General features: G+C 51.1%; 1 protein-coding gene across 1 annotated transcript in view; it reads right to left on the bottom strand.

Annotated features, from left to right (window-relative positions):
- Nucleotides 1-27,077, bottom strand: part of SLC18A2 (solute carrier family 18 member A2) — a 38,789-nt gene that overhangs the window by 3,773 nt on the left and 7,939 nt on the right. The window contains exons 4-15 of the mRNA XM_047073501.1: nt 23,340-23,398; nt 22,968-23,051; nt 22,549-22,641; nt 21,655-21,744; nt 21,494-21,537; nt 21,361-21,421; nt 18,679-18,774; nt 8,002-8,080; nt 7,765-7,816; nt 6,541-6,604; nt 4,700-4,819; nt 4,425-4,558 (exon numbers count right to left, since the gene is read on the bottom strand). Coding sequence (XP_046929457.1) covers nt 4,425-4,558; nt 4,700-4,819; nt 6,541-6,604; nt 7,765-7,816; nt 8,002-8,080; nt 18,679-18,774; nt 21,361-21,421; nt 21,494-21,537; nt 21,655-21,744; nt 22,549-22,641; nt 22,968-23,051; nt 23,340-23,398 — 976 coding nt within the window. The remainder of the gene's footprint in view (nt 1-4,424; nt 4,559-4,699; nt 4,820-6,540; nt 6,605-7,764; nt 7,817-8,001; nt 8,081-18,678; nt 18,775-21,360; nt 21,422-21,493; nt 21,538-21,654; nt 21,745-22,548; nt 22,642-22,967; nt 23,052-23,339; nt 23,399-27,077) is intronic.

The raw sequence follows: 27,077 nt of genomic DNA, 5'->3' as shown, positions 1-27,077 counted from the left end.
GGTGACATGTTAAGATAAAGGACTTCCGTGACCCTATAAGTCAGGCCACCAGCTCAAACTGTCAGCTGCAAAATTTAACACTGTTTTTATACTTTTTGCCAAGTGAACTGATACATGTATTTAATAAGGAGCTCAAAGTCTAAAACTAAGTAACTGAGGCAACAGACATGGTACCCCAGGACCATTCTCCCAGCGTTTAACCCCCAAAGAGCACATCTCATCTCCCCAGGTTAGTGATCTTCAAAGAAATATCGAGAATCACCAGGGGGCGAGGGGAAGGGAGAGTTAAACATGAAATTCCAGTCGGGTCCCTAACCCTTCATGACAATGGTGTCGACACGCTAGGAGAAGCACTGTCTCAGTGATGTGGCATCATCTAGAACTACAGAGGGCCCTACGGCTGACAACAGCTCGCTGGGCACCTGCTTGCATGCCCCCAAGGTCCTATACCAGCAGGTCAGTGACCTTACTGCATAGGAAGGGCAAGTCCCACAGCGCTCACAGGGGAAACGCTTGCTGTGGATGAAGTGCTCAGGGAAAGCTGTACAAGAGACGGGATACCAGCTGAACCTCGAAGGGCGGAAAGGGTGTGCACAGCAAAGGAGCTGGACGTGAGCACAGCATAGGTCATCTACTAAAGGAGACACTATGTAAAACAGGGACACTAAGGAAGCCGGCCTGGCCACCACAGAGGTCTGATGATGAGGTACACACAGCGAGATGTTAATTAGAAGGCCCACCCGGCACCAGACTGCAGGGCCTTGAATGCCAGGCAAGGGACCTTGACCTCTGGCCCACAGGCAGTAAGACAGCCTTGGGACGGATGGCCATCGTTCGACCCTCTTCATAACCACCTTCTCTCTCTTGGTTCAACCATCATTAGACCTGACTCTGCATATATGCAGACTTAAGGACCCCCGAAACCTAACGCTGGGCACGACTGTATGGCAGTTCTATTTTTATAATAACGTCTACATGACCAAAGAAGCCAGGCAGCATACGCAGTATTCCCAAAGGGCCAGGAAGAGAGAGGCGTGAACAGGATGCAGCTGGTAAATCAAGTGCATGGGGGGCCACGGGGGCCGCCAGGTAATTTAAGCCAGCTCTCCGTGCCACTGCTGGGCAACAGAGGCGTGTCTGACTCCGGACTGAAAAGACAAAGGAGGAAGTTCTTTGAACTCAGAGCAGAGCCCAGTCACTGAGAGCTGAACCCCAGCCCCTGCCAGATGCCTGGTTTCTTATCAGACACGGAGTGAGGATCTCCAAAGTGGTAAAAGCCTTGTTGGACTAAATGAAGTATATAAATGAAGCAAATACACAGCTGGAATATTGAGACAATAAAAGCACTGAACAGTAAGCCCTCCAGGCTTCGAGATTTTGAGAGCTACCAGGCCTGAATGCTAGAAAGTTTTACTTACTGTATCTTAAAAAAAAAAAAAAAAAAAATGGTGAGGGTTTTGCACATCAACTACATAAATGCCCCACAGAGGGACCCATTTCTATAAATAGATGATAATATTCAGGTCCTCGCCTGGCCCCTGCATTCAGAAAACAGGGTGGCTGGAAGGACCCTGGAACAATGAGGAGAAAGCCCAGAGCCACCCAGGAAAAGCAAGCTGCAATCCCAAACCCCTACTTTCCTGTCTGGGCCACCACTAGAAACGTCAAGAGTAAGTTGTAAGAAATGTGCCCTATCTTTAAAAATAATTCTTTAACCTGGAAAAAATATCCATTCCAGCACACAGCCATCCTCAACTGGGTATTCTGAGAATCACGGGCTGCATGTCACTGTCGTAGAACTAGAACACAGTTGTCCTCAAACGGCAGAGTGGAATTTCTTATACTTGCAGAGGAACAACAACAAAAAAAAAACAAAAAACAAAACAAAAAAAGCCAGAAGTCGAGGATACCAAACGGAAGAAAAACTCAAGCGCTCTCACGCTAGTTCACGATTGTGTGATTTGGGACCCAGGGAAACAGCTTTAGATCTTTCAATATAAAATAGCTGAAGGCTATTCAGAAGGCCGCCTAATGAAAGAATGATTTGCTCAGGCTTATATGCCTTATTCTGACTGCCCGCCTGCCTTTGGTAACTGCTGATCCTGAACGCCCGCACTTGTCGGTATTGGATTCTCTCAAGTGAGCAATAATCAATTCTGTCTCCTCCCTGGCACAATGCTGTCCCGGCCTCACTCCCCCTTATCATTAGGTGTCTTCCTGCCCCGCTTGCTCAGGGAATAGGCAGCTGCTGTTGGCCACCCTCAAATGTTACCATTACGCGAGTCAAATGGAATCCAATGTGATGCCTTCAATTATGGGCATCAGTGACGGGCCACGAGATGCACATTTTTCTCAGGTTTTTAATGATTCATCTTGCTAGGCACTTATTACGGATTTTTGACATTTGGCAGCGAAAGTGCCTTTCGGGAAGCCTACAATTTTTGCTGCCTTGCCTTTCAAGATTGTCTCTTCCGCTCCCTTCGGCATTTCGCTTTTTAAATGAACGAAAGCGCTGATTTAACACAAGGGAAGAGAAGGGGTGCTGAGGTCGGCCTTCTGCCAGTCATCACGTGGACTCCAGGGCAGCAGCTGGCCCAGGGGGGTTGTCCCCCTCTACCCCCCATCCCCTGACCTCACTTATTTCTTCCAACACCTCAGATAAGCCACACACAGCCAACACGCTGACGCCGACACACGGCACAGGGGCCACTGACGTCTGCTGCTTGGCTAAGGAAGCCCATTCAGCAGTTCAGAGGTCTCAGGAGCAAAAGGAAGCTCTCGCCTCACAGGAGGGAGAAAGGGGGGACACCAGGGGGCCTCTGGGCGGACAGTAAATCAGGGCGTTAGGCAGAAGCAGGAAAGCAGCATGAGGTGGTGCTGGAAATAGTAACGCACTTATTGAGCATCCACTGTGTACTAAGCACAGGGCTAAGCACTCTGGGATTCTTGGCTGAATCCTTACGACAACCCAGTAAGGGAGATGCTATCCTGTCCCCACATGACAGTGTGGCTCCAAGGCCGCCACTAGCCCTTCATTACTTCCCAAGAATCTTATTAAACAGTCTCCTGGGTGAAAGAACTTGTAGGCGATTTTGTCTTTGTGTTTTTTGGTCCAAAAAGGGTTGGGAGTAACCCCCTTTTCCGACCCCGGTTTGGGCAAGCTACCATGCGGGGCTCAGGTGAGGAGACGAGTAGGATGAACAGTAAAGTGGTACGGTTGCTCAGAAGTGGGGCCATGTAAGCAAGAGGAAGGAAAGAAGAGGTGATTTCCGTCGGAATATTTCCACACCTTCCACTCCTCTTCTTTCAAAAGGGTCATGAGTAATACCAAATTATCCAGTTAAATCCTATATAATAAAGGGCACACGATAGAGTGATCAGTGCTGAATATACTCTTTTTCTGAAAATATTTTCAAAACATATTGAACAAATTAATGAATACAAAGAACACCCCAGACAAATAAAGGCTGCACGTAACCTAACTTTAGAGTCTGTGTCTGTTTTTAGACCCACTCTTTGGGGAAAATCGTAACAGGGAAGTTCAAGAAATGCCAAAGCGTCAGACCCATTTCCGTTCAACCGTCAGAGAGAACTTCTGATGTGCCCCCAAGAGAACATCACAAGTGAACCTCATATCCACTCATCACAAAAACACCATCTCCCCTCGCCTCCGTTATCTCCTTCATTCTTAACTTAACCTGCCACTCTCATCCTGCTAGACGAGGGTCTGTCACCACGGGAGGTTTTAAAACCCAGCACCACCACCACCAGGGATGAACGCTCATCAGGTTAAAACGACTAATGCATTCTGAAATTCAAGTTTAGAACCAGTAAGTTCTAAACACTTTATCCTCGATACCATATCATTTAGTGATGATTCTGGTTATGAAACTGTGAATTTAAAGGTTACACATGCTCACGTGTGCCCAAAGGTACATATAGGATAGTTTCCCAAAACGCTCTGTTACCTACACCAAAACCATCTCCAGAATCCTACGCAGTAAGAACGAAAACACTATTACTGAAAGCCGTAAGGCTTAGGAGAAAAGCAAACGGCACCCAAAATGGCTCATCTCAGGACTCGGTGCAGGAAGCAAAAAAAGTTATATTCAAGATTTTCAAGAACTAAAGGCAATTACATTTAACTACTCCATGTCTGGTTGACAAAAGAGCTAAACAGACTGCTAATCTATGTACCAAAACATCACCTCATTCTTCACATTTATAAACATAATGTTTGATACAGTAAAAGAAGCATGGCCTATGCGGTATAAACGCCAAACGAACTCTGACCCTTTATGTTTGGGGAGTTCTGCCCCAAAGGAGCAGAAATATACTTTCTAACTGAGCCATGAAGGAACCATCCAGAAGACCATGCCAACATGATCAAGAAACACTAGAGTTGCGTCCTAAAATTCTCTTACCATTTTTTCTTCCTTGGCAGGTGGACTTCGAAGGAAAAAGCAGAGAGGAGCAAAAAGAATATCAATTATTCCAATAATCGTCATGAGCCACGGAAATCCGATCGCCTTTGCGATAGCCCCACCAGCCGAAGGACCTTTCAGGAAACAGAGAAGGAGATAAAGCTCTCTCCAAATGCCTCCCAGACAGAAAGACACCAAAGTTTAAACAGTTTCCGGTCGGCATTATCATGCATCAAGATAAAAGCTTGTTTTGAAAGGTCAGGGTCCTTCCTTACCTATAGCATATCCCATACAGAAGGCCACGTCCGCAATGGCATACACGCTCCCGTAGACAGACACGTGCCGCAGGTCTACCAGGTAGCCCATGATGGGCATCATTGAGGAGTCCACCATTCCTGTGGACGGGCAGGGAACACGGTCTATAGAAAACCGACGTAGCCCGAAAATGCGGGGAGTATCAGTGTCCTGACCCCCCACCCCGCCAGCGGCTCCCCTTCTGTCATCACCACCTGTGAATCTCAAAGGCAGGCTCCCCAAGGCATACCCTTCACTGAAGACAGGCTGCAGGTCACTGGGTCTGGGACTGGAACCCAGGCCACCTGTGCCTGTTCTCCCGCTGGCCCCACCTGGCCCCCACCGTCTGAAGGGCCCACCTTCCTTCCAGCAGAGGGCACCCCGTCCTCTGGTGACTCACAGACCAGGCTTCACACCCAGTGGGGTGCTGGCTACTGGCTGTGTGGCCCCTCGTCTTCCTCCAGCTGGTGCTTTCCAGATTAACTCTCTCCGGGTTCCACAGCCCCTCACCTTCCCCCAGGGGGCACACTTACAAGCCTCACACACTCCCCTCCCCATCTACACCTCAGCCTCACACTCAGACTATGAGAATAAGTTGGAAAGTATCAGGGAAGATGGGAAGGAATCAGAACACGAGGGCGTCTGAGGGGTCACCGTGCCCTGCTCAGAGAACAGACTGAAAGAGGTCTGCCAACCCGGGGGCTTAAACAAACAATCACCACCACTAAGGCCGGGATCAGAATCTCCTAGCTCGTGAACAGTCAGGGACAGGCAGAATAAAGAAAGAGTAAAGGAAAAGCATGTGTGTTCAGAGTCCTGGGCTCACGTCCCTGGTGGGATGGGCACGGCCATTCCTCATCTAGCTGAACACTGGTTTCCCCATCCATAAAATGGGGCTGATAACAACCAGCTAAAATGAGACCCCATCTGTGGGCACCACCAGCAGACCAGTCAAACGTCCATTCCCTCACCTCCACCTACTACTAGAGGCTGGAAGAGGAGGGACGTTCCTTCATTCAATCGGTATTTGTTGATCACCTAATATGTGCCGTGTGCTGGGGACGGGGACGGGGTGAACAAACTGGACAGAAGAGGTGGACGGGCCCCCAAGAGCTCAAAAATGAATTCCAGTTTTCACTGAAGCCATGAGGTGCTGTGGGAGGGCAAACCTAACCCGCCCGGGGCGTCCCCAAAGGCTCCCTTCTGTCTTTTCCACTGCACCACTCAAAGCTTCAGTTCTTGCCTTTGGCAACTGTGACAGATTTAGCCCTTACTTTTACGACGACCAATCTGTATATTATAAATGAGAAACAAAGGTATCCTATTCGTGCAAAATATTAACAAGATTGTTTCCAGCATACATGGTTCTTCACATCCAAAGACTCCGTCCCCTTTGCCGGTGAAAATTGCCACAGCACGGGTGGCCGTCGATACACCAGGCCACCTTTTCTGTACCAGACCTTATCAAAAATATACGTGAAGTCTCTGTCCCCCGGGTTCTCATCTGTGCACAGATCTGAGCCCAAACAAAGGTGCTCCGAGTGAGGGGGTTCTCTTGTTTGCCCAAGGGCAGCAACAGAGTATCCGTTGGCTTCCGTAAATAGCAGGGTTTCTACAAATACTGGCTTTCAGAAAATAAATGACTAGTATGTGAAAGCAGGTATCTATCCGTAGACAACTGACAGGCAGTACTTGAGTTTGGCAGCCCAGAGCTTCCTCCCGAGCTCTAGAAATTTTAGGTTGAGGAACGATAGATGGTCTGCCCCAATAAGAGGAAATCTTTCTGACTAATGGGGAAAAGAAAGTTCTACAGGTGACTTACCAATTGCAAAACCAACTCCAAAGTTAGGAGCTATGAGTCCGTAAATGTTTTTTGCGAAAGGAATCTGTAAGAGGAAATACCCGTCACACTAAAATCATGACATCCAACGTACAGCTTCTGGGAAAAGCCTAAAGATGGGTCTTCTCTGGCCTGGTTTGCGTGTTCCCTCCTGAAGTAGGAACTAGGGGGAAGGAGGAGGATGGGGTCTGGGGAGAACTGGGTCCTCCAAGATCTCAGAAGTCGAACCTGAAATGGGTTTTGTGACCACCAAGAACAGCCTCGTCAACTGCTGTAGTTAAGACCAGCCCGGACCACGCTCCATTCCCGACAAGGGCCAGAAGGCCTCGCTTGGGGGTAGATGCCGGCTGTTGGTAGAAGATGTGTTGTTCTAGAAAAAAAAAATCTTGCTACCGTTTCAGGCTAGTCGGCTCAAAGTGTTTAAAGACACTGTAATATTGACAATGATGGGGGGTTGGGGAAGTGAAATATAACTATGCAACCAACCGTCCTAAATAACCTGCAGCTGACCTCGAATGTAAATGTATCCCTTGGAGAACCTCGTCCAATATGTTTAAGAGGATAAAAAATTGGAGGAAAATTGAAAATGTAATAAAACCACGGGGCGCCTGGGTGGCGCAGTCGGTTAGGCGTCCGACTTCAGCCAGGTCACGATCTCGCGGTCCGTGAGTTCGAGCCCCACGTCGGGCTCTGGGCTGATGGCTCGGAGCCTGGAGCCTGTTTCCGATTCTGTGTCTCCCTCTCTCTCTGCCCCTCCCCCGTTCATGCTCTGTCTCTCTCTGTCTCAAAAATAAATAAAATGTTAAAAAAAAAAATTTAAAAAAAAAAAAAAAAGAAAATGTAATAAAACCAAATACTGGGGCGCCCGGGTGGCTCAGTCAGTTACGCGTCCGGCTCTGCATTTCCGCTCAGGTCATGATGTCCCCGGTTTGTGGGTTCGAGCTCCACGTCAGGCTCTGTGCTGACAGTGTGGAGCCTGCTTGGGATTCTCTCTTCCTCTCTCTCTCTCTCTCTCTCTCTCCACCCCTCCCCCTGCTTAGGTGCACTTTCTCTCTCAAAACAAAAAACATTGAAAACATAAAAATAAAAATAAAAAACAGACAACAAACTTCACTCTGCTCTAAAATGCTTCCTGGTGATTCTTGCCCAAAGCAAAAGTTTTCTTTCGAGACCACTACCACTTGTCAAGGAAGGTCTTTTACTCACACATAAAATGCTGATTCCAACAATTATCATTCCCAGAAGAGCACAAAGCCACCTATCAAAAGAACAAAAAAGCACCTTCCATAAACGACCGCTCCCATTCCCACCACCCCCACCCCTGCCAAATTTTCAACAGAAATCAGGACAATTACTGATGAAAACTCAGGTCGAAACACCCAGAACTGGCTTAACAGAACGACCTTATTCCGACAGAGTGAGAGCATGCAGTACTCATCTTACCTCCCCATTTTGTGTGCGAGCATCCCAAAAATATTGGTTCCAAGGAGATAAGAGATACTAGCCGGCAAGAAAGCAATGCCTGTAAATTTATGGAAAGGACACCTTATCAGTACTGATAATCAGTCAAGTGTTAGAAAAAGTAATAATTGTCAGACATCACAATGGCGATTAGAGCGGATGAAAGAAGGCCTCAGGCCTGCACCCAGGCAGCTAATATCCGGCGGCTGACGGAGCCAGACGGGACCCCACGCGGCTTCTCCGTCCTCACAAAGCTGCCAGACGCTCCAGAAAGGAGATGCGTCCCTCTATCGACGGCTTCATCTTGCCTCCGTGTCTGCCTGGTGGCGGCTTCACCCACGGACGCACACGGGCAGCTTCCGCCGCGGGAGCCCGGCCACTGTGCTCCCACACGTGCGGTGAGCGGCCGTGGCACCGCCCCCGTCCTCCCCCCTTCGTCACTTTGCCACAGGAGACACGGGCATTGAGAAAGACCGGGGAATGTGAAGAGGAGGACAAAGAAAAAGTTAAAGTCACCCCAAAGTCCATCGCTCGGGTACTGAGCACGGTGATTCCCGCTCCGTAATCTTACACACACACGTTTACAGGCACACAGATACACGGGTGCGTGCAGGATTCGGGTTTTTTAAGAACAAAACAAGACGCGGGATTATACTCTTGTGCTGCAGTTCTACATCCTTTTTATTTTTTTTTTAATGTTTATTTATGCATTTTGAGAGAGCGCGAGCACGAGCAGAGGAGGGGCAGAGAGAGAGAGAATCCCTAGCAGGCTCTGCACTGTCAGCACAGAGCCCAAAGTGGGGCTCGAACTCACGAACCAAGAGATCGTGACCTGAGCAGAAACCAAGAGTCGGATGCTTAACCGATCGAGCTACCCAGGCGCCCCTCCATCCTGCTTCTTTCAATTAGCTTTATGAACATCTTGCCAGGCCTAAAAAAAATGAACGTCTACGCGGTCATTTTTTGTGTGTGTGGCCAAGTCACGCGACTGACGTTTTCATGTCTAAGGTTCAATGCTCTCCCGGGGACTTGGCGTCCCCGGCCAAGCCTGTGCCAATATCCGGCTGCTGGTGGCAGTGGTTGCTTTGGAAGTAGTCTCTGTGTTGAACAGAAAGCCCGACGCGAGTCAGACCAGCCTGGCCGCTAGGGATCTGTCCATACCAGCTCCGTGTGGTCCCCATCTGTTATCAGGACAATAGGATGGTCTCCTCCCAAAAGATGGGGTTTCAAACTACTACTGCTTTCAGCGTTTTTCCTGAACTCAGTTACACCAGATTTGATTCTAAGCCTCGCCCACAAATGGCGAACGCCGCTTCGTTCTCAGTCACACAGCCACACACGAGCTAGACGTGCCCAGAAGGTTAAACGCCACCAGCTGGGATGCACTGTGCTCAAAATGCACGGGGCCCAGGGCCTTTCTCGGCCCCACGGCTCAGCAGCGCACGCACGTGCGCGCACGCACGCACACGTGTGACCTTGCCTCTTCAGGGATGCAGTGGCCCTTCCCTGCACCTCCATAAGCACTAACGCAAGCCACCAAACTCTCCAGAGAGGCTGAGCCTTCCAGCACAGTAGCGACTTCAAAATGATCAGGTCCAGGAGCTAAATCCAAAACCAAGCCACTCCAGGCTTGGTGATCTGGGAAACAGTAACAAAGAGCAATCTCATTTCATGTTCCAGGAAACCATTTCTGTCACGCCTGGCAATATCGGCGGCCAAATAATCGCGGGATGTAATTGGATTCAGCGAATGTTACTGATAGCGCGGGTCTGGCTCAGGGCGAAGACACTGACCACAGTGTGGCTCTGGCCACCACGAGAGCTTCAAAGGAAGGAGCCAGACGATGTCTGAGCTGGAACGCGGCTACGCTGGGGACCGAACAAAGGTACATATGCCGTGCTCTGGGGACCCAGAAGCTCCCCAAAGCAGCTGGCGATTAAGCCTAACCTTGCACGCCAGGTAGTAGGCTTAGTGTGGAGACGTTAAGAAGTCACGAGGGCCTTTGTGTCAAGGTGAGTATGTATGGGGTTCAGGGTCGGGCAAACGAACGAAGAAAGCAAAGGAAAAGGTAAATAACAGCACGGGCACCATGATAGAGAGACACCAACGTCGGGCCTCAGTGTCGGGGAAACAGAAGGGAAATGGCGGGGGAGGGCCCAGACCCCGTCTAAAGAGGCGACTGCTGCTCTGGAAGATTGAGGTCCCAGACTGGAAGAGCCAATTTTTCCAGGAGAGACTGAACTCTGGATTCTTACAGGAAGTCTCTTGAGCTTTTCAAATGCTGGCAACTAATTTTTACGAACATAAAGCGCTAGCAGGTTGACACCGTACTATTCAACCAAAACCTACCTACGCGCGGAACTCAGTCCACGGACTGAGGGCCACCTGCTGTAAACCGGGGCCCAAGGAAGTGGACTGTGAACAACCCAGCCAGGGGCCCCATTTCGGGTCAATCCTGACACCGGGAGCAAGGCACGGGATGATGCCTCTCTGAAGGCACAGCTTCAAAGCAGGGTCGCCAACATGCTCCCGGGGAGCGGGGGGGCGGGGGGCCACAGATGAGCTCCATCGTCCTGACCCACGAGGGGGGTGCTGAGCTCACGCTTGAGACCTGGGAGTGGGTGCACCCCCCACCCCCGTTTTCCATAGATGGCAAAACAGCCTCAGGCCGCAAACTCCAGTTTCAAGATCTTCAAGCAAAAAGCACTGGGGGTAAGCCATGAAACAAGAGGTTCGTTTCAGCTCGAAACACACCGGCTGAGGCTCCAGGGGGTCCCCGTGACCTCACGGGGCCCAAAATGCAGCGCATCTCATAGGAAGGCTCTGAGGAGCAGACGGCAAATGGCCCTCCCTGTCCGATCCCTCTGCCCTGTCCTCCGCGAGAGCTCCACCTTCCTCGTACCTGTCCCTGGCCGGCTGGCCTTCCCCACATCGGTGAGCTCCTGGTGGGCAGGGACCCCTTCATCTGTTTCCACAGCCCAGCTCCGTGGCGGCACAGGGGAGGCGCTCAGAACACAGCCGACCGCTTAGAGGAGAAGGTCCCGTGCGAGGACATTCGCTTCCTACAACCGACAGGCTGCCCCGTACCTTGAAGGCAGGCACCGTGTGTCCAGCCGCGGGCCTCCCGGGGGTAAAAGCCTGCACTGTGGTCTGGAGCCGGAGTCCTCCTCCTTTCTGGAGCTTCCAAACTGGGGGCAGGGCCACGTGCTCTTTGGACCTCCGGCTCTAAGCTCCCGATCGCCGTTGCGACACGGCTTCCGCATCCCCCGCGCCGCCGGGGCCCCCGTTGCATCACGCGACCCACAGAACCAGCTCTGGGAACTCGGCCCTCGGTGCGCCCCTCACGGCACCCCGCCTAGCGACTCAACAGGAGACCGTCTAGCTGTGCTCAGGGACCCAGTGCCCTCCCAGACAGCTCTTTAAAGATGGCTCCAACTAGGGGCGAGTGTCCTAACGCCAGGCCCTGAGCTTCCCATCACTTCCACCCACTGGTCCTGGGGTGCATCCTGGAGCCAAGAGAAACTGCCTTCGACCCCCGCCCCCAGCCGGCCACCACAGCAAGAAAATGCAGCCGACCCTCTCCTTGGCTTCCCCAGTGAAACCCCACCGGGGCTCCGCTGGCTCCCAGGGACTGGCCATCTCCTGCCACTCCTCCGTCCAAGTTCAAGCCACTTCTCCACCTTGAAACACGGTGCGCAGAATCGCCCCGGCCCAGCTCCGTGCCGGTGCCCAGCACCTGAGCGCTCGCGGCTCCAGGAAGGGAAGAGGGACCGAGTGCATCACGGGGCCGGCCCCTGCTCTGCACCCCGAGAGCCCCAGCTCACGCAGCCCTCACAGGGCTCGTAGTGCACCGACCTGTGCCCCCACCAGGGCTCTGCCTCATCTCCACAGATGTCTTCAACCTTACGGCCCGACCCCACATTCTCACCGGAGGGATTCCTCCATGTCCCTTCAGAACTTTGTTGGTACCTGTGGGGGGATCTTTTTGAACCGTCATCAACTGGGCAACTTTGTCCCTCCAAAGCCTGTATCACCTGCAAAGGCAACAAGAAGTCTGTGTCGGCCCTTTCCTGACTCAAAGAGAGAAGTGTGGACGGGCCGGGCCGCACACAGTGCCTGGGGCCACACGTGTGAGTGAGCCTGTCCTTCTGCTGGGCCGCAGGTTAAGCCTGCACCCCCCTCAGTCACCTCTGCGCGTACCACAAAGTTCACCCACGGGGATCGTCTGCCCACCCCCATGCTTTCATGGTAAGCCTGGCTTTGACCACAGGCTCGACGGGCTCGAGAGGGAGAGGCTCAAACCACAACGGAGCCTGCAAGGAGCCAACGCTGGACCTGCAGCCCCAGAAGTGACTGCAGGAAGGAGTCCCTGGACTTCTCCCGAGCCCTCCCTGATGTCCCCAAGGGCTCCGTCTGGAACCGGATGGGGCAACAGTCCCAGTTTGCCCTATGCCAAGGGAGGCTCAGGAGGCTAAAGTCCTCACATCCTGGAGCCACAGCAAGCTGGCAACCATCCCGTCCTTGGGTACCCAGCCAGGCCGGCACAGGACGTGCCCCAAGGTCATGGCTGCCTGGGAGCAGAGCGAGTGCACCCCGAGAGCCCCAGCTCACGCAGCCCTCACAGGGCTCGTAGTGCACCGACCTGCGCCCCCACCAGGGCCCTGCCTCGTCTCCACGGGCATCTTCAACCCTACGGCCCGAGCACGAGAGTATCCTACCCTCCATCCCACACTGCACCACCACGTCTCCTTAAAGAGCCAGAAGAAAGAGTTTGGCTCCACTCTTCTCTGGGGCCCATTCCTTAGAGCTTAAGTTTCCCCTTGGGGCCTGTAGGCGTCACCAGGAACAGGGTCACTAAGCCTCCGGGTGCTGGGGCAGGGTGCGGGGGGCAGGGGTGTCATTTGACCCAGACTTGACGTAAAGGGAGACACCACGAAATGATTCTCTTTCCACCGACCCAAACTCAGGGCCACCCCCAAATGGCAGCACGAGGGGCCGGGGGGATGGGCTCACACGGCCACCCTCTGGAACACGGGTGGGCTCCCATCTACCTCCTCTAAAAATCATGGCCAGACACGCAGCGTTCAACAAGAGCAATCACGGGCCGCCCACGCGGCTGCTTAAGACTGTTTTGCCTTGGCTTCAAATCTTACGGTCTTTCTCCAGAAATGACAAGGGAAGCAGAAGGGCGGGAGGGAGCCCACACAGGACCCTGTAGCACAGCAGGGGCCCGAGCTGCCCCGGGGCCTCCTCCGGAGGACGGCCGTGCCCCGTACTGGCACTGGGTCCTCATTTCCACCCTCGGTCCTCGCACCCCGTCGCCCACGGCGCCCTCCTCACGAGGCTCAGAGGGGGGCCCGCGGGGCTCCGGGGAGGTGGGCCCCAAGCTGCAGAGCCCACACGGGAGCGGTGCTCCCCTCACACGTGCTGTGCTCCCCTCACACTGGGGGCGATACGGCAAAGCAGTATCTCTGAGACCGGAAGGAAATGACCTCACGGTGGACAGGTGCAGCGAGCCGAGGGGCTGGTGACCATCTGGCCTGGGAGATAAGCCCCACAGAGGATCCTGACGAAATCTAGAAGGCCCCCCCCCCCCCCCCCCCCCCCGCAGCCTGCTATCTAACCCGGAAGGCCCAGGCCTCTGAGGGCCTTTCAGGACTTTATAAAGAAAGCCTCAGGCTGTGTCTGGAGAGGGAGCGGGCAGGTGAGCGGAGGTGCCCTGCACAAGGCCAAGGACGCATTCAGTCGGGAAGATAAGTCAGTCGGGCGGGAACGAGCACTTGTAAAGGGACGCAGGAGCTCCACGGACTCGGTGCCCCAGGGCCACGGGCGCCTCCCGAAGACACACGGGAGGCCCAAAGCACCGCAGAGGAAGGCATCATGATGCCAACAGCAGCAGCAAGACCTGAGAAGCGTCTCCCCATCTTTTGCAAAACTGCGATTACTCGGGGTCAGGAGAGGGTCTTCCCTCTGCGAAGTGGGGTGCCCGCTCTGGGAGTTTGGAGTCCTTGCGTTGTCTCCACCGCCAGGAGGTTCAGAGCCGAGTTTCTGCTTCACGACTAGCCTTTCAGTTTTGCGCCCACGCTTTTTCCTCCTTCACCGAAGGACTCTTGTTGCTTGGGGCTTGGTTTTGGTTTGGTGACGTCATTTATGTACCATAACGTCCCCCCTTTTGAAGCACACGGTTCAGTGGCTTATACTAGAGTCACAGGGTGGTACAACCGTGGGCATTATCGGATTCCAAAACACTTTCTTCACCCCAGAGAGAAACCCCACACCCACTATCAGTCCCTCCCCATCCTGCCCCGCCCCAAGCCATTTGGGACTTTTTACTGAAGGATCATTTGATGAAAGAACACGGATCAGTGACAAATCCGTGCAGAGCCCATAAGGACTGGGGTAGGGACAAGTCTGAACCAGGAAGCAGCACGTGACAGGACCCCCGCTGCAGAGGGAAGAGAAGGTTGCCTAAGGGAAGGTTTTAGGCACTAAAAAACGGCAGCTTCATTCAGAACGGAGAGTCTCCACCCAAAGTGGCAATTTGTAAGCTGAAAGAACTCTGCAAAGAAAATAAATCCCCAGGAAGGATAATCAATAAACTCTTTAAGAGGTGTGCGTGCAGGGACTAGCCTTGCAGATATTAAAAATGTTCTAAAGCTCCAGTAATCAAATAGGAGGGTATCGGCGCGGGAATGCGTGCCGACAAGGGGAACAGAAGGAAGAATCCAGAAACAGACTCAAGAACACACAGCTGTTCCAAGTATGACAAAGGTGGGAAAATTCAGGCGGACTCCTAGGGGCAACTGGCCGGTCATACGGCAAACAGTAACACCAGACCTGTATCACACACCATATACCTAAACTAAGTCTGTGTAAATCCAAGTTTCATGTGAAAAACAAATCATAAGTTAAGGGGAAACATGAATGAAAAAATAATAGCATGGGAAAGGTCTCATCTGAGCTTCAGATGAAATGACAAGGACATGAAGGGGTCAAGGGGCTAACCCTGACTAGTGACATCTTAAATGATCTGAGTGGCGAAGAGAAGAGAAAGAAAAGAAGGAAAGAAAGAGAAAGAAAGAAAAGAAAAACAAAAGTCCACCTATAAAGTCAAAAGACAATACAACAAAGGCAATATTTGTGAAACATCTGATAAAGGAATAATGTCAATATACAAAGAACAATTAAAATCAATTAGAAGACAAACATCTCCACATAAAAAATGGGCAAAGTATGTTATTCATTGACTTCATAAGAAATCCACAGTAAAGGAAATAGACATGGCTAATATATGAAAAGATGCTCAACTGCGTTCAAAAAACTTGTAAAAATAAATCAAAATCAGAGTCCCCCGCCCACCCCTTTCTCACATATGCAGCTGGGGAAAGACTGAGAATACTGATATTAGTGCAAGGTTACCAAACATCAAACACCCACTGGACTTTCAGGAATTTTCCCTACAGATACATTTCCGAACATGAACAGGAATACAGGTAAGAATACGCTGCCGCACTATGGTTTCTAATTGGCAAAAACTGGAACTAACCCAAATGCCCAACCAAAGGAACCGGTTGAAAATTTATGGCCTAACTTTACAATAGAAAAATCCAACCATTAAAATGAACAATGGGCTTCCAGTTAACAGGGCAGAGCAAATCGATAAGTTTTCTTGTCCCATTTTCTATCCCATTTGCCGTTCCCATCCCAAAGTCCGTTCAAATTTTAGTAAAGGAAGCCCCATGCTCTCTCCTCTATGCCCAAGGCCAGACAAAATGAGATAGGAGAAAATGCAGTCAGAGAGGGAAGCAGCAGCAGAGGGACAGCAGTGATGGACACGACAGAGAACACTGGAATCTTCCATCTGCACACGGAGCAGCCAAAAAGAAGCAACACCTTTTGTGCCTCAAAACAACAGGACACTCCGGAACTGAAGGCTCCGAGTACTGTGAATGTAAGGCTGAGGCGGTCAACTGGAAAGAGGGTTGAAAGGTTGTTTTAAGAGCAGTTGGACCCCCCCTAGGGCACCTGGGCGGCTCAGTCGGTTAAGCGTCATCGGCTCAGGCCTCGATCTCAAGGTTCCTGACATCTCACAGTTTGTGAATTCAAGTCCCACATCAGGTTCTCTGCTGTCAGTGCGGAGCCAGCTTCAGATCCTCTGCCCCCGCCTCTCTCTGCCCCTCGCCTGCTTGTGCTCTTTCAAGAATAAACAAACATTTAAAAAAAAAAAAGACCAGTTGGACCCCCCGCCCTCTCTCTCTCTCACACACTCACCCTCTCAGGAGACAGTTTCTTTAGAGAAAGAAGACGAAAATGGCCCAGGGACCCCAGGCAACATGGAGATCAGGGATTACATAAGACGATGAAATGGGAGTGAGTGGAAGTCTTCCTACTAAGTGGTAAGAGGTTGTAATTTCAACAACCTTTCCACACACACACAAAACCACTCAGAGTGAATATGAAAGGGCTCTTGAAATTTAAAATATGATGACACCGATTATAACAATTCAATAGACAGTTTAGACAATGAAGTTGAAGAAATCAATGGGAAGAAGAAAAGGCAAAGTAAGAAATTACAAGCATGAAACACCAAGGGTCCAATACCGAACCAATAAAAGTAACAGTAAAACAGATAAAATGGAGTAGGGGAGAGGATTAATTAAAGAAATAATACAAAATGGTTTCCCAGAAGTAAAAGAAACAGCTTCCCAGATGAACAGACTAACCAAGAAAGTTCCCAGTACAGAAGAAAACAGACCCCACTGCAAAAAATGTCACGGACACTCATAACCAGAGAGGAAGAGATCCTTCTAGCTCCTACAGAGGACGGGGAATGAGAAGGACACTGGCCTCCTCAATAGCAACCCTGGAGGCTAGAGCACAATGGGATAGTTGTCTCAAAACTGAAGAAAAGGGGAACCTGGGTGGCCCAGTCAGTTAAGTGTCCAACTTTGGTTCAGGGTTCATGGGTTCGAGCCCCACGCTGTCCTCTGTGCTGACAGCTTGGAGCATGGAGACTGCTTTGGATTCTGTGTCTCCCTCTCTCTGCTCCTCCCCCACTCGTGCTCGCTCTCTCAAAAATAAGCACAAAAAACTGAAGGAAAATAATTTCCAACCAAGAATTATATACCCAAGTAGACTAAGTCAACCAAACATGAGAATAAAGATGTCTGCAGATATGTAGGATCTCAGAGAACTTTATCTGCCATGCACCAACTCTCAGGAAGAAGCTAGAGGATGTGTTCCATCATAATGATAGAGTAAACCAAGAGAAAGGAATATAGAAGGGAAGGATACAAGAAACAGTAGAGAAGCAAAGACGCCCAGATATTGGAAGAGGAAAGTCCTAGGATGACCTAGTGAACAAATCTAGACTGGAGCAAGACAGAGTAATGTAGGACAAATACCCATAAACAAGCAAAAACACAAATAGGTTAGGTTTGCTGATGTACTTGGCCGTATTTACAGGGCCTCTCACTTTTGCCAGAGAGTTTGAGAATACATTCAGAAATGCTACATGGAAAGCTAAGAAAATGGAAAGAGATGGCAATGATTAACTCCAGGAAAAACAAAAGTTTGTAAGAATAATCATAAAGCCCTATATAGTTCATCTCTGAACAATTTTTACATAGTCACAATAAAGCCAACACTGAGTGCCAAACTGACCAACAAATATAACTGTTCTAGGAAAACAGAAATTGAGAAAACAAATAAGTTGGTTGTTTGATATTTTCAGGTGTAATAACAGCATTAAATCTTCATCTACTGCGTTAGGGAGCTGGTAGTATCAGAAATGGGGGAATTTAAAAAACAGGAGTTACACATATTATTTAGAGACAAAAATTAGCAGAAGAAACAACTAAAAGAGTTGAAGTGATTAAATCTGAGAAAGGGGGTTAGAGATGGGGAGGCATGGGGCAAAGACTTCTGGCTTTTTCATTATAATTCTAATAATGCTATTTAACTTAAACATTAAGTACATGTGTAACTCTGAAAAAATCTAATTAATTTTGAAAATTAAATCTACCCATTCTGACATGGAAACATGGCCCAACCAGAGTTCACACAATGATATAAATGGCAATGTTCCATTCGGGTTGGGTTTTTAAGCATCTCACACATGGTGATAAATGTAGAACCATCTGGAAAGAGACACAAAACTGTTAACAATGACTATTACAGGGGACTGGCCTGGAAGGAAAAAGATGAACATGAGATTTTAAAATTTACTTCTTTGATCTGTGTACTTTGGTTTTTTAAAAATAATCAAGTATGTATTGCTTTCTAAGTCAAAAATATTTTTAAAAGAGTAATCCTCTTACGTACTGTTTGTTGTCAGCCTGCTTCACATAAATCTTACTGCTACCCACGTACGCTTAATATAACTACTAACGTCTAGTTCAGAAACACGGGCAGACACTGAATGTATTTTGCGTCTTGTTTCTGCCCAGGTCTCATGCCTCTTTGCTAATTCGGATTTAAAAACCTGGAGCTGAAAAAGGCCCCAAAGCTCACTGCCACCCTAAGCACGGACCCCATTAAGTATCAAACAGAAACAATCACTTTATCATCCTGGCACCTGCAGCTTGTCAGGGCTACAATGACAGGACCCACCCCGAGGACAAAAGTTCTAGAATCAGAAGCACCCACACCAGTCCTCACCCAGCTGCCACTTGCGGGAACACATGGTCTCCATCATCCAGATGGGCAGGGCTGGCTCCAGCATGGCAATCCCCATGTTTGCAAAGCAGATGGACCCTTTAAGGGAGGAAGAGGGTTAGTGGGCTTCTGTTTTGGGTCTTGAGTGTCCCCTACCTACTATTTCCAAACACGGTTAAACGCCACATGCCCGCAGCCAGAACAATCCACTGACATACCCAGAACATCTACTTCTGTAAGGAAAAGATCATTAAAAATAAATAAAAGATAAATAAGGAAAAGATAAAAAAAAAAAAAAGGAATAGTGAGGAGGCTGGATTTATTACTACTGTCATCATCATTTTTATCATGAAAGAATATTAAATAGATTAAATACTAATTAAAATTAAACACCAAGTTTAAACAAAGTATTAATTTTTTTTTTTTTTCAAAATAGCACCCCAGAGTCATAAAGGAATTGGAGGGAGACTCGGAGGTCATTAGGTTAACCGTCCCAACTTATTAATGAAGAAGGACTTCTAATTTATTAACGAAGGAACTTGCCTGAGGCCACCCAGCCACGTGGGCCACTTCCAGACCACACACAGACTCCAGCAACTGGAGGTTTCTGCACCTAAGTTTTACTATGCGAGGAATACAGACATTTCTAAAGATGCCCTGGGATGCCCCCAAATCTGGTGCGTTCGGCACAGACGTGCCGTTGAGGGATTTTTTTTAATCAACTATACACATATGCTATCTTTGCAAATATCCACTATCTGTTAACCAGAATCCTTTGTAGATGTAGAACCATGGGGGAAAAGATGCACAGAGCGGTTCCCCACCGTGCTGGGAGCTTCCTGTGCTGTGTCCCCATGAACCTCTAATTTGCTAGAATCCTGATTCAAAGAACACTGTGTAGTGTAATTAAGGTGCTCACGTAATGCAGAAAGGTTTTTTTTCATGCTTTGGGACGTGACAGGTGGAACAGAGAGAGGATACTGAAATGGTCCCCTCACCCTCCCACTGTTTTCCTGGATTCGCGGTTTCTCTCTTTCCCATCTATTAATTAGGGCCAAATTGGCGCGGTCGTTCTGTCTCCCCTACAACCCAGGGCCCATAACTCTGAACCCCTCCTTGTCTACCTCTCACACAGCAAACTGATACCCCTGCTGTAAATCCCAGCAAGCAGGGACAGCCTCCAGGCTTCAAAGCCCACAGACCCTAAGCTGTTTCCCCAGCCCTGCCTTCACTTTCCCATGCAAACCCCACTAAAGGCTCTGGCTTACGCCTTCCCCTGGCCCTTTTCTCCCCCACACCCCCCACAAAACCTGGCGCTTCCCTACGTGGCCCTGATTGGCACGGTATGCCTCCTTTCCTCAGGAAAACGTAAGAAATACAATCTTCTTTCAACATCCCAGACCTCTGTCACCACTCGGTCATCCTCATAGGTTAAAATCCTGCCAGAAAAAATAAGACGCCGCCCGGCCCCCGGCTCCCCGAGTCGAGGCTGCTGGAAGTATGGTCGCCTGTCATTCAATGCTGGGTATCTTTCCTCCCTGAGTCGGGGTGGGACAGTGAGGGTCAAAGAAAGCCTGAGGCAGGGGGCAGGGGGTGGCGGGAGGCAGAGAGCCCCGCTCTCCCCACACACCTCCTCACCCCACCCCGGACAGCCTGGGCTCCATGGGCATCTGGGCTCTGGAACCATCCCTGCATCTTGATGGGGGCACAGAGAGGTGCCCTGCATTAGGAGGGGTGCAGAGCCACGAGGTTTACCAGCAGGCATGATGATGGGGGTCTAGACAGGGTTATACAGGCACCCCGCACCCCAATCCAGCAGCAGAAGGTTTAAACAAAGCCAGCCTGGCGTTTGAAAAAGGCTAACCTGGAATGCTCTTAGATAGGGCATGCATCCTGTTCACCCAGACTCTCCCAGCCCTACCAGTGTCCATGACCACCGCTTAGACAAATAAACCCTAACTGGGTCTGATGCCACACTTCAGGGCTGCCGTCTCCTGGCCTGTCCCCAAGGGCCTCTGCTGACCGGTGTCCGGGCCCAGGCAATGTAAGGTTGGTCCCCTGTGAGGCAGCCCAAGGCCTGTGCCCCTGAGACAGACGGTCCTGGGTGAACAGTCTCTTGCATCATTGAGGCCCACTACCCTCCCGACCAGTCACAGGACCCCAGGGCTTCCTTTGAGCCCATCGAGGCCAAGAACCCAAACACGGGACCTTCTGTAGCCAAAGGGGGTTTCCCGACTGGCCTCCCTGCTGCACAGCGTGCCCTCTCCGCAAGAAGGGACTTGTCCCCTGGGCCCTCTGGGGCTCCACTGTCAGCCTCTATTCATACCTGCCTGGTGAATCAGACTGCCCACCGACAATGCCCACAGTGAGGCCAGAGACTCCTTCCGGAGGTTCAAGGCCAAACAGTGATGGCCGCTGACACAAACAAACCTCTGTGACAGGGCATCTCCGTGACCCAGACATCTTTGCCCCAAATGAAAACCAGCAAAGGAACTTGGCTGAGGGTCAGAAATTAACGATGGAAGAAAGCTATTCCTTGTGACGTGGATGTAACCTCTTTGCCTTTCACGTTTCACGTCGCGACGTTTCCAGCAGCCAAGTGAACCCTGGTTCTCGCCATCCACCCCTCCCCACCACCCTTTGGCTGAGAAGAACCAGGGAGACTGGGGGGGGGGGAAGCCCCACCTGCGGCAATGAGGATGTAGGGGTCCTTCAGCAGGGTGGTCAGCGGCGTCCCCTTCTGGCTCTGTGAACAAAAATCAGGGGTTAATGAAGTTGATGTGACCATCGCAGCGCCCTCCTTCCCCGGGGGGCTTACCTCTGGCTGCACCCGGGACGGCTGGAGCACAAAAAGCTGAATAGCTACGACAGAGGGAGAAAAAAGATAAAAACGTGTGGCTCCAAGCACCTACTGACATGGGTCACCCGACACGGGTCACGACCAGCGAGATCACGGCAGAGGTGCCCGCGTGGACTCACCTCCATCCAAGAGCACCAAGGCGGCCAGCACCAGGAACGGAGCCGTCTTCCCCACAAACTCGTAGAGCACGCTCCCGAAGGGGGGGCCCACTGCAAGGAAGAGAAAGAGGGGCTGGTGCCGGGCCCCGCGACTGATGTCCCCCCTCCACCCCCCCCCCCGGCTCCACCGTAACCATCTGTTTGTTTCTCGAGTTTGTACTTTGTTCCAACACCTACTTGGGGTGACCGCCCTACATTCTTTTCAGTAGTTTCAAGTTGTCCTGGGGACTTCCTCCAAGCTGGTTTACACCCAAGACACGGGCAAGAGTGTAGAAGGGTCACCCCCAAAGTAAAGACCAGAGAGAAGCCAGACCCAGGCCACACACGGCTGTGCTGCTTACGGAGCAAAGGAACATGGGTCCGCGGGGACTTGGCTCCTTATAAACCAGCACAGCGGAACTTTGGGCTCCCAAATGAAGGCCGGAAATGTGACCGAGAAGGGAGAGGACCCAGAGCTCCTCTCAGGGAGGATAGGTGTCCCCTGGCCGGGGGTGTCAGCCAGGGCAGGTGAGGAAAGCGGACTTGGAAGGTGGGAAGTCCTCAGGTGGGATGGTAACTCAGAGGATGTGAGAGAGGAAGGATCTTGGCAAACCATCCCATTCCTTCGTTTTACATCTGGACCCAGGGTCACCCAGCAGGTTGAGAGGCAGATGCAGAGGCAGGGAAGCCCACGTCCTCCTGGGTCAGGAAGGTCCCACCAGTTTTCCAAGGCTCCATGAAAGTAGGGAATGAAAACGGGGACAGATGGGGGAGTCTGTCAGCACGAGCAGACCCAGAGTGGACTCAGGGAGCACTGTCGCCCTCCGATGCCCACCAGCCCCTCCCACAGGCTGCCTCCAGGTGCCCCCTGCCCACCTAGGACCCCCATGGCCAGGCCTCCCAGGGCGATGCCCATGGCGTTGCCTCTCTCTTCGTCATCCGTGTACACGCTGGCCAGCATGCCCATCCCTAAACAGGAAAAGAAACGTTCAATAGCGAAGCTCTCAAGGGAGCACAAAAAAGAATAACCTGTGACTCGCCTGCCCTCTCTTACCCAGACTTGTGATCTCCCAAACCCATCAGATTCACAGAAAGGTAAGACCAAGCAGAACCCAAAGGAAAAAAGCAGTGCCCTTCCTAAGAACCCCTCCCCAGGCACCACGACCGACACCTCGATTCCCCACATTATTCCAGCTAATTCTACAAGGGGCTGGCCAGCCAGGGCAAGGCTGGCGGCCTCCTCAACGGACTGACACCCCCCGGGGAACGGCTGCCTCAGGTATTTGCACACCTACCAGCTACAGACGAGCAGGAAGACCCGATGCCCTGCAGCGACCTGGCGATCAGCAGGAAGGCGTAGCTGCTGGAGAAGGCGAACACTGCCGAGGGAGGGGCCCGGCCACGCATCAGTGCCAGCCTGGTGCCGTGGCCGCCCTGCTCACGTGGGCCCTCGGAAGCCATCCCTTACCCCGACGGCGCATCTCCACGCTAACCACACCGTGCTTCTGTACCACCAACAGCTCTATCGCCACCCCCCCCCCCGGCCTTCTGCAACCTTCACCAACGCACAAACCCCCCACCCCGGGGCTGTGTCCTCAATTCCCCGTGTGTGGTCCTCAGAGCCCATCCCATGACCCCCAGGCCGAAGGCAAACATCAGACACTTACTAATGGTGGACACGAACATGATGCAGAATCCCGCAAACATTGGAATTGGGTAGCCAATTCTGCAAAAACAGAACCACGGGGAGCATTTGGTGACGGCTTTGTATTTTTTTAAGGCTTTAGGCGGAGCCTCTCCTGCCTACCCTTTGGGGTCAGGCGGATAAGGGCTTGGTAGACTTTTCTAAAAATTCATGTACTCGGGGCTTCCTGTGTGACCTTTTTGTGTTTGACTGTCTTGGAGCAACGTGAATCCATTCAAGCACTGACACTCTGCACAGAGGTTTCTCTGGGATAAATGTTAACACAGTATTGGCAAGTAATCCAGAACACGTCTAAAATACACAGTCCCCGTTTCCATCTTTTTTTTTTTTTAAATCTTTCATTACGGTCTTTGCTAGTGCTTCTCCAAAGGGACAAAGGCAATCAAATGATTCTGGTAAAAGGTCATCAAATGATTCAAATGGCAGCAGGGATGATGACACTATATCGGAGAGCATCAGGGTGCAAGGAAGTCTTCAAGTCTGTCTTCACTCTGACCCCAACGAGGCCAGCCTAGAAAAATGGGCCTTGCGGCCAGCGCAAAAATTCAACATCGCAACCGCTCTGAAAAAGCCGCTGTGCGTACAGGGCTCGGCCATCAGGTGGACGGGGTTGGTGGGGAGACCCTGGCCTTCTGGGCGTTGTACCCCTGGCTGGACACATAAGCCAAGCAAGCCTCCCTCAGCCCCATGGAGAGACCACTGGCCACCTCCCAGCACCGGAGTGAGGGAACAAGGACATGCGGATGATAAACTGCTACCGGGCACCTGGGACACAGAAGGTGCTTCAGAAACTGTTTCCTCCCTTCCCTCTGCTCTTCCTTCTTTCCTCTCTGTTCCCGCACAATAAGCGGGCTGCTTGGCTCCTGACGTACAGATGGGACAGGAGAGCGAAGGCGGCCTCCTGGCCCCTAAGACCCTGGGAGGGAGGGGGCTGACACCGGCTGAGTTACCGCCTTCCAGCTGGTGCGTGTCAACCCAGAGCAGCCCAGAGCCTCTCCAGGCTTCATTTTCCTCCAGCCCTAGACCCTGTGGGTCACGGAAGGAACCAAATGAGGACCAAGGAAGTCTTGAGTCCCAGTCACTCAGCCTGGAAGGGCTCTTGCATTCAGGCTCAACTGAAAAATCACGGAGACAATACCTTCTTTTAAAATCACACTGGGGGCGCCTGGGCCGCTCAGTTGGTTAAGCGTCCGACTCTCGGTTTCAGCTCAGGTCGTGATCTCAAGGTTCATGAGATCAAGCCCCACATCAGGCTCTACACTGACAGCATGGAGCCTGCTTGGGATTCTCTCTCTTCCCTTCCCCTGCTCAGGCACTCACACGCTCTCTCTCTCAAATAAACTTTAAAAATGTTTTTCAAAAAATAAAGTTACATTCAATTCTCCAAGTACTTACACCCTTCAGCTCAATGATTTTGGTAAGGGCAGATGACCACCTCCCCGCTTTACAGATGAGAAAACTGAGGCACAAAAAAGGGACTTGTCAAATGTCCTAGGGCTAATTTCACTTGCGGTCATCCTGTACAGTCCAGGGCTCTTTCCTACACACTTCACCACCCCTCCCCAGAAGGACAAATACAGCTTTAAATAGAACCTTTCTAAAAGATCCTAGTCCTACTCCCCACCCCTTTTTTAAACTGCTCCTTGCACTTCAGAAACTAAGTAGCAAAAATACAAGTAGCAAATGGAAATCATGCCAGATTCCCAGACAGCTCTCCCTTCACAATCCCATGCATAAATTCCCCCACAATGACCTCAGGTGAACTTGTAATTCACCAGTCCGGGCTCAGAGCCCGTCAGGCAAACCAGGAAAGATACCAGGGTTGAACTGCAGTTCAGATCGCCTTCAAACGGTAGCTTCTCTAATCTGGGCTAACCTGCAGCCGACTGGTCTGTGCTCTTTATTCAGTCGGGCAAAAGAACCCCATTCACAACACCACATCCTCCACAGCACTACCGGAGGCTGAACAAAGAAACTTCCAGGTGACTCAGCGAGGAGAACCCACGAGCAGTTTATTCTTCTCCACAGCTCCTGCACATCTTGGGGGTGCGGGTGGGGGACTGGAATATGGCAATATTTGTAGCGGCCCTGGAATAAAAGGCGTCTCACCCCCTTTCAACATACTACTTGGAAAACAGTATTTTGTCAAAGCTGTTGGAATACCAGTGAAACTATGCTCAGTCTGTAGCCTGATCAACTGGCCAAGGTCACCTGGCAGGACACATCTGGAGTAGCTTCCTCTTACCAGGAGACTCTGGCATTCCCCAAGACCGTTAAGTAGGGGGCTAGTGAGCGGGTCACTTGTGATTCCCACCGCAGCTCCGTGAGGTCGTGGCATTATCCCCATTTTTTGGATGGCTACAATGAGGGCTAGGAAACTTATGTAACGTGCCCCCGATTCAGGGTAATGGGCATATCTTGAGTGCCTAGGGTGTGCCGGCTCCTGCCAGCACATGCTTTGGTGGGGATGCCCGTTACAGGAGCACAGCTTCCCGGGGATGCCCGTTACAGGAGCACAGGCTCCCCACCCAGTGAGAATGGATGGTCCACGTTTCATTTAACACCAGCTGGCTCTGTACCCACAGAGACATGTGCTTACGTAGGATTCTTTCTACCAAGCCTAGGTGCTGTGTTTTCTTTAAAAACACCGCAGCTGGGGCGCCTGGGTGGCTCAGTCGGTGAAGCGTCCGACTTCGGCTCGGGTCATGATCTCGCGGTTCAGGAGTTCAAGCCCCACGTCAGGCTCTGTGCTGACCGCTCAGAGCCTGGAGCCTGTTTCAGATTCTGTGTCTCCCTCTCTCTCTGACCCTCCCCTGCTCATGCTCTGTCTCTCTCTGTCTCAAAAATAAATAAACGTTAAAAAAATTTTAATAAAATAAAAATAAAAAATAAATAAAAACACCACAGTTACTGTTGTGGGGGGGGGGGAGATTTTAATAAAGCATGTATGGAATAACCAAATGGCAAACTCAAAGGCTGGCCAGTCCAAACCCTCATGCTGGATGAGAAAGCAGAGGTTCAGAGATCCAATGGTTCAGCCACGGTCGCAGCGCAAGCCGACCGCTGTGCATACCGCCGGAAGCACCTTTCCCCGGGGCTCAGCCTCAAGGCAAGAGGGTGCAACGGACAGATCCCGGACTCCCCCACCCTCAAATTCTTCTGGCTCCCTGAACACCCACCTCCGAAGGAAAGTCGTCTAATGCCCCAGGGTCCCTGAGAGATGGGCGGATCACCAGCGCCCTTTCTCTTTCCCCACGATGTCTCCTAAATGGACACTCAGCTGACATTAGTCATAAACATCTGAGTCAGCCTCTCGTCCCCGTGCTAAGCAGAGCTAGATCTGAGGCAGCGAACCTTTAACGAAATACCCCGTTACTATCCCCTTATGCGTCATCCCAGCCCACGGTCATCCTCGATAGAGCATCAGGGAGCAGTTAATCTAATTGGAATAAGACAAAAAGTCAGGTATCGAATCCCTAGACAAAAGTGCCAAGCGATAAAAGTTATGATCTTTATATATACCTACACACCAGTGGAGAAACTCCATATTCCCTAAATCGTCACCGAAAACCAATACTTTTGTCTTTAATAATTAGTTTATCTTTGCCATAGAGCCTACTGCAAAGCTCCATTCTCAGGCCTGTTACAACCCAGGCTCCCTCTGCCCTGGGAAAGGACAACAGCAAGGACACAAAGTGGG

Source organism: Lynx rufus, unplaced genomic scaffold (genome assembly GCF_022079265.1).
Source record: "Lynx rufus isolate CCGP_SWC_20201006 ecotype Redwood Valley unplaced genomic scaffold, mLynRuf1.p SCAF_11, whole genome shotgun sequence".
Taxonomy (NCBI): domain Eukaryota; kingdom Metazoa; phylum Chordata; class Mammalia; order Carnivora; family Felidae; genus Lynx; species Lynx rufus.
This window is presented reverse-complemented; position numbering and strand designations above follow the sequence as displayed.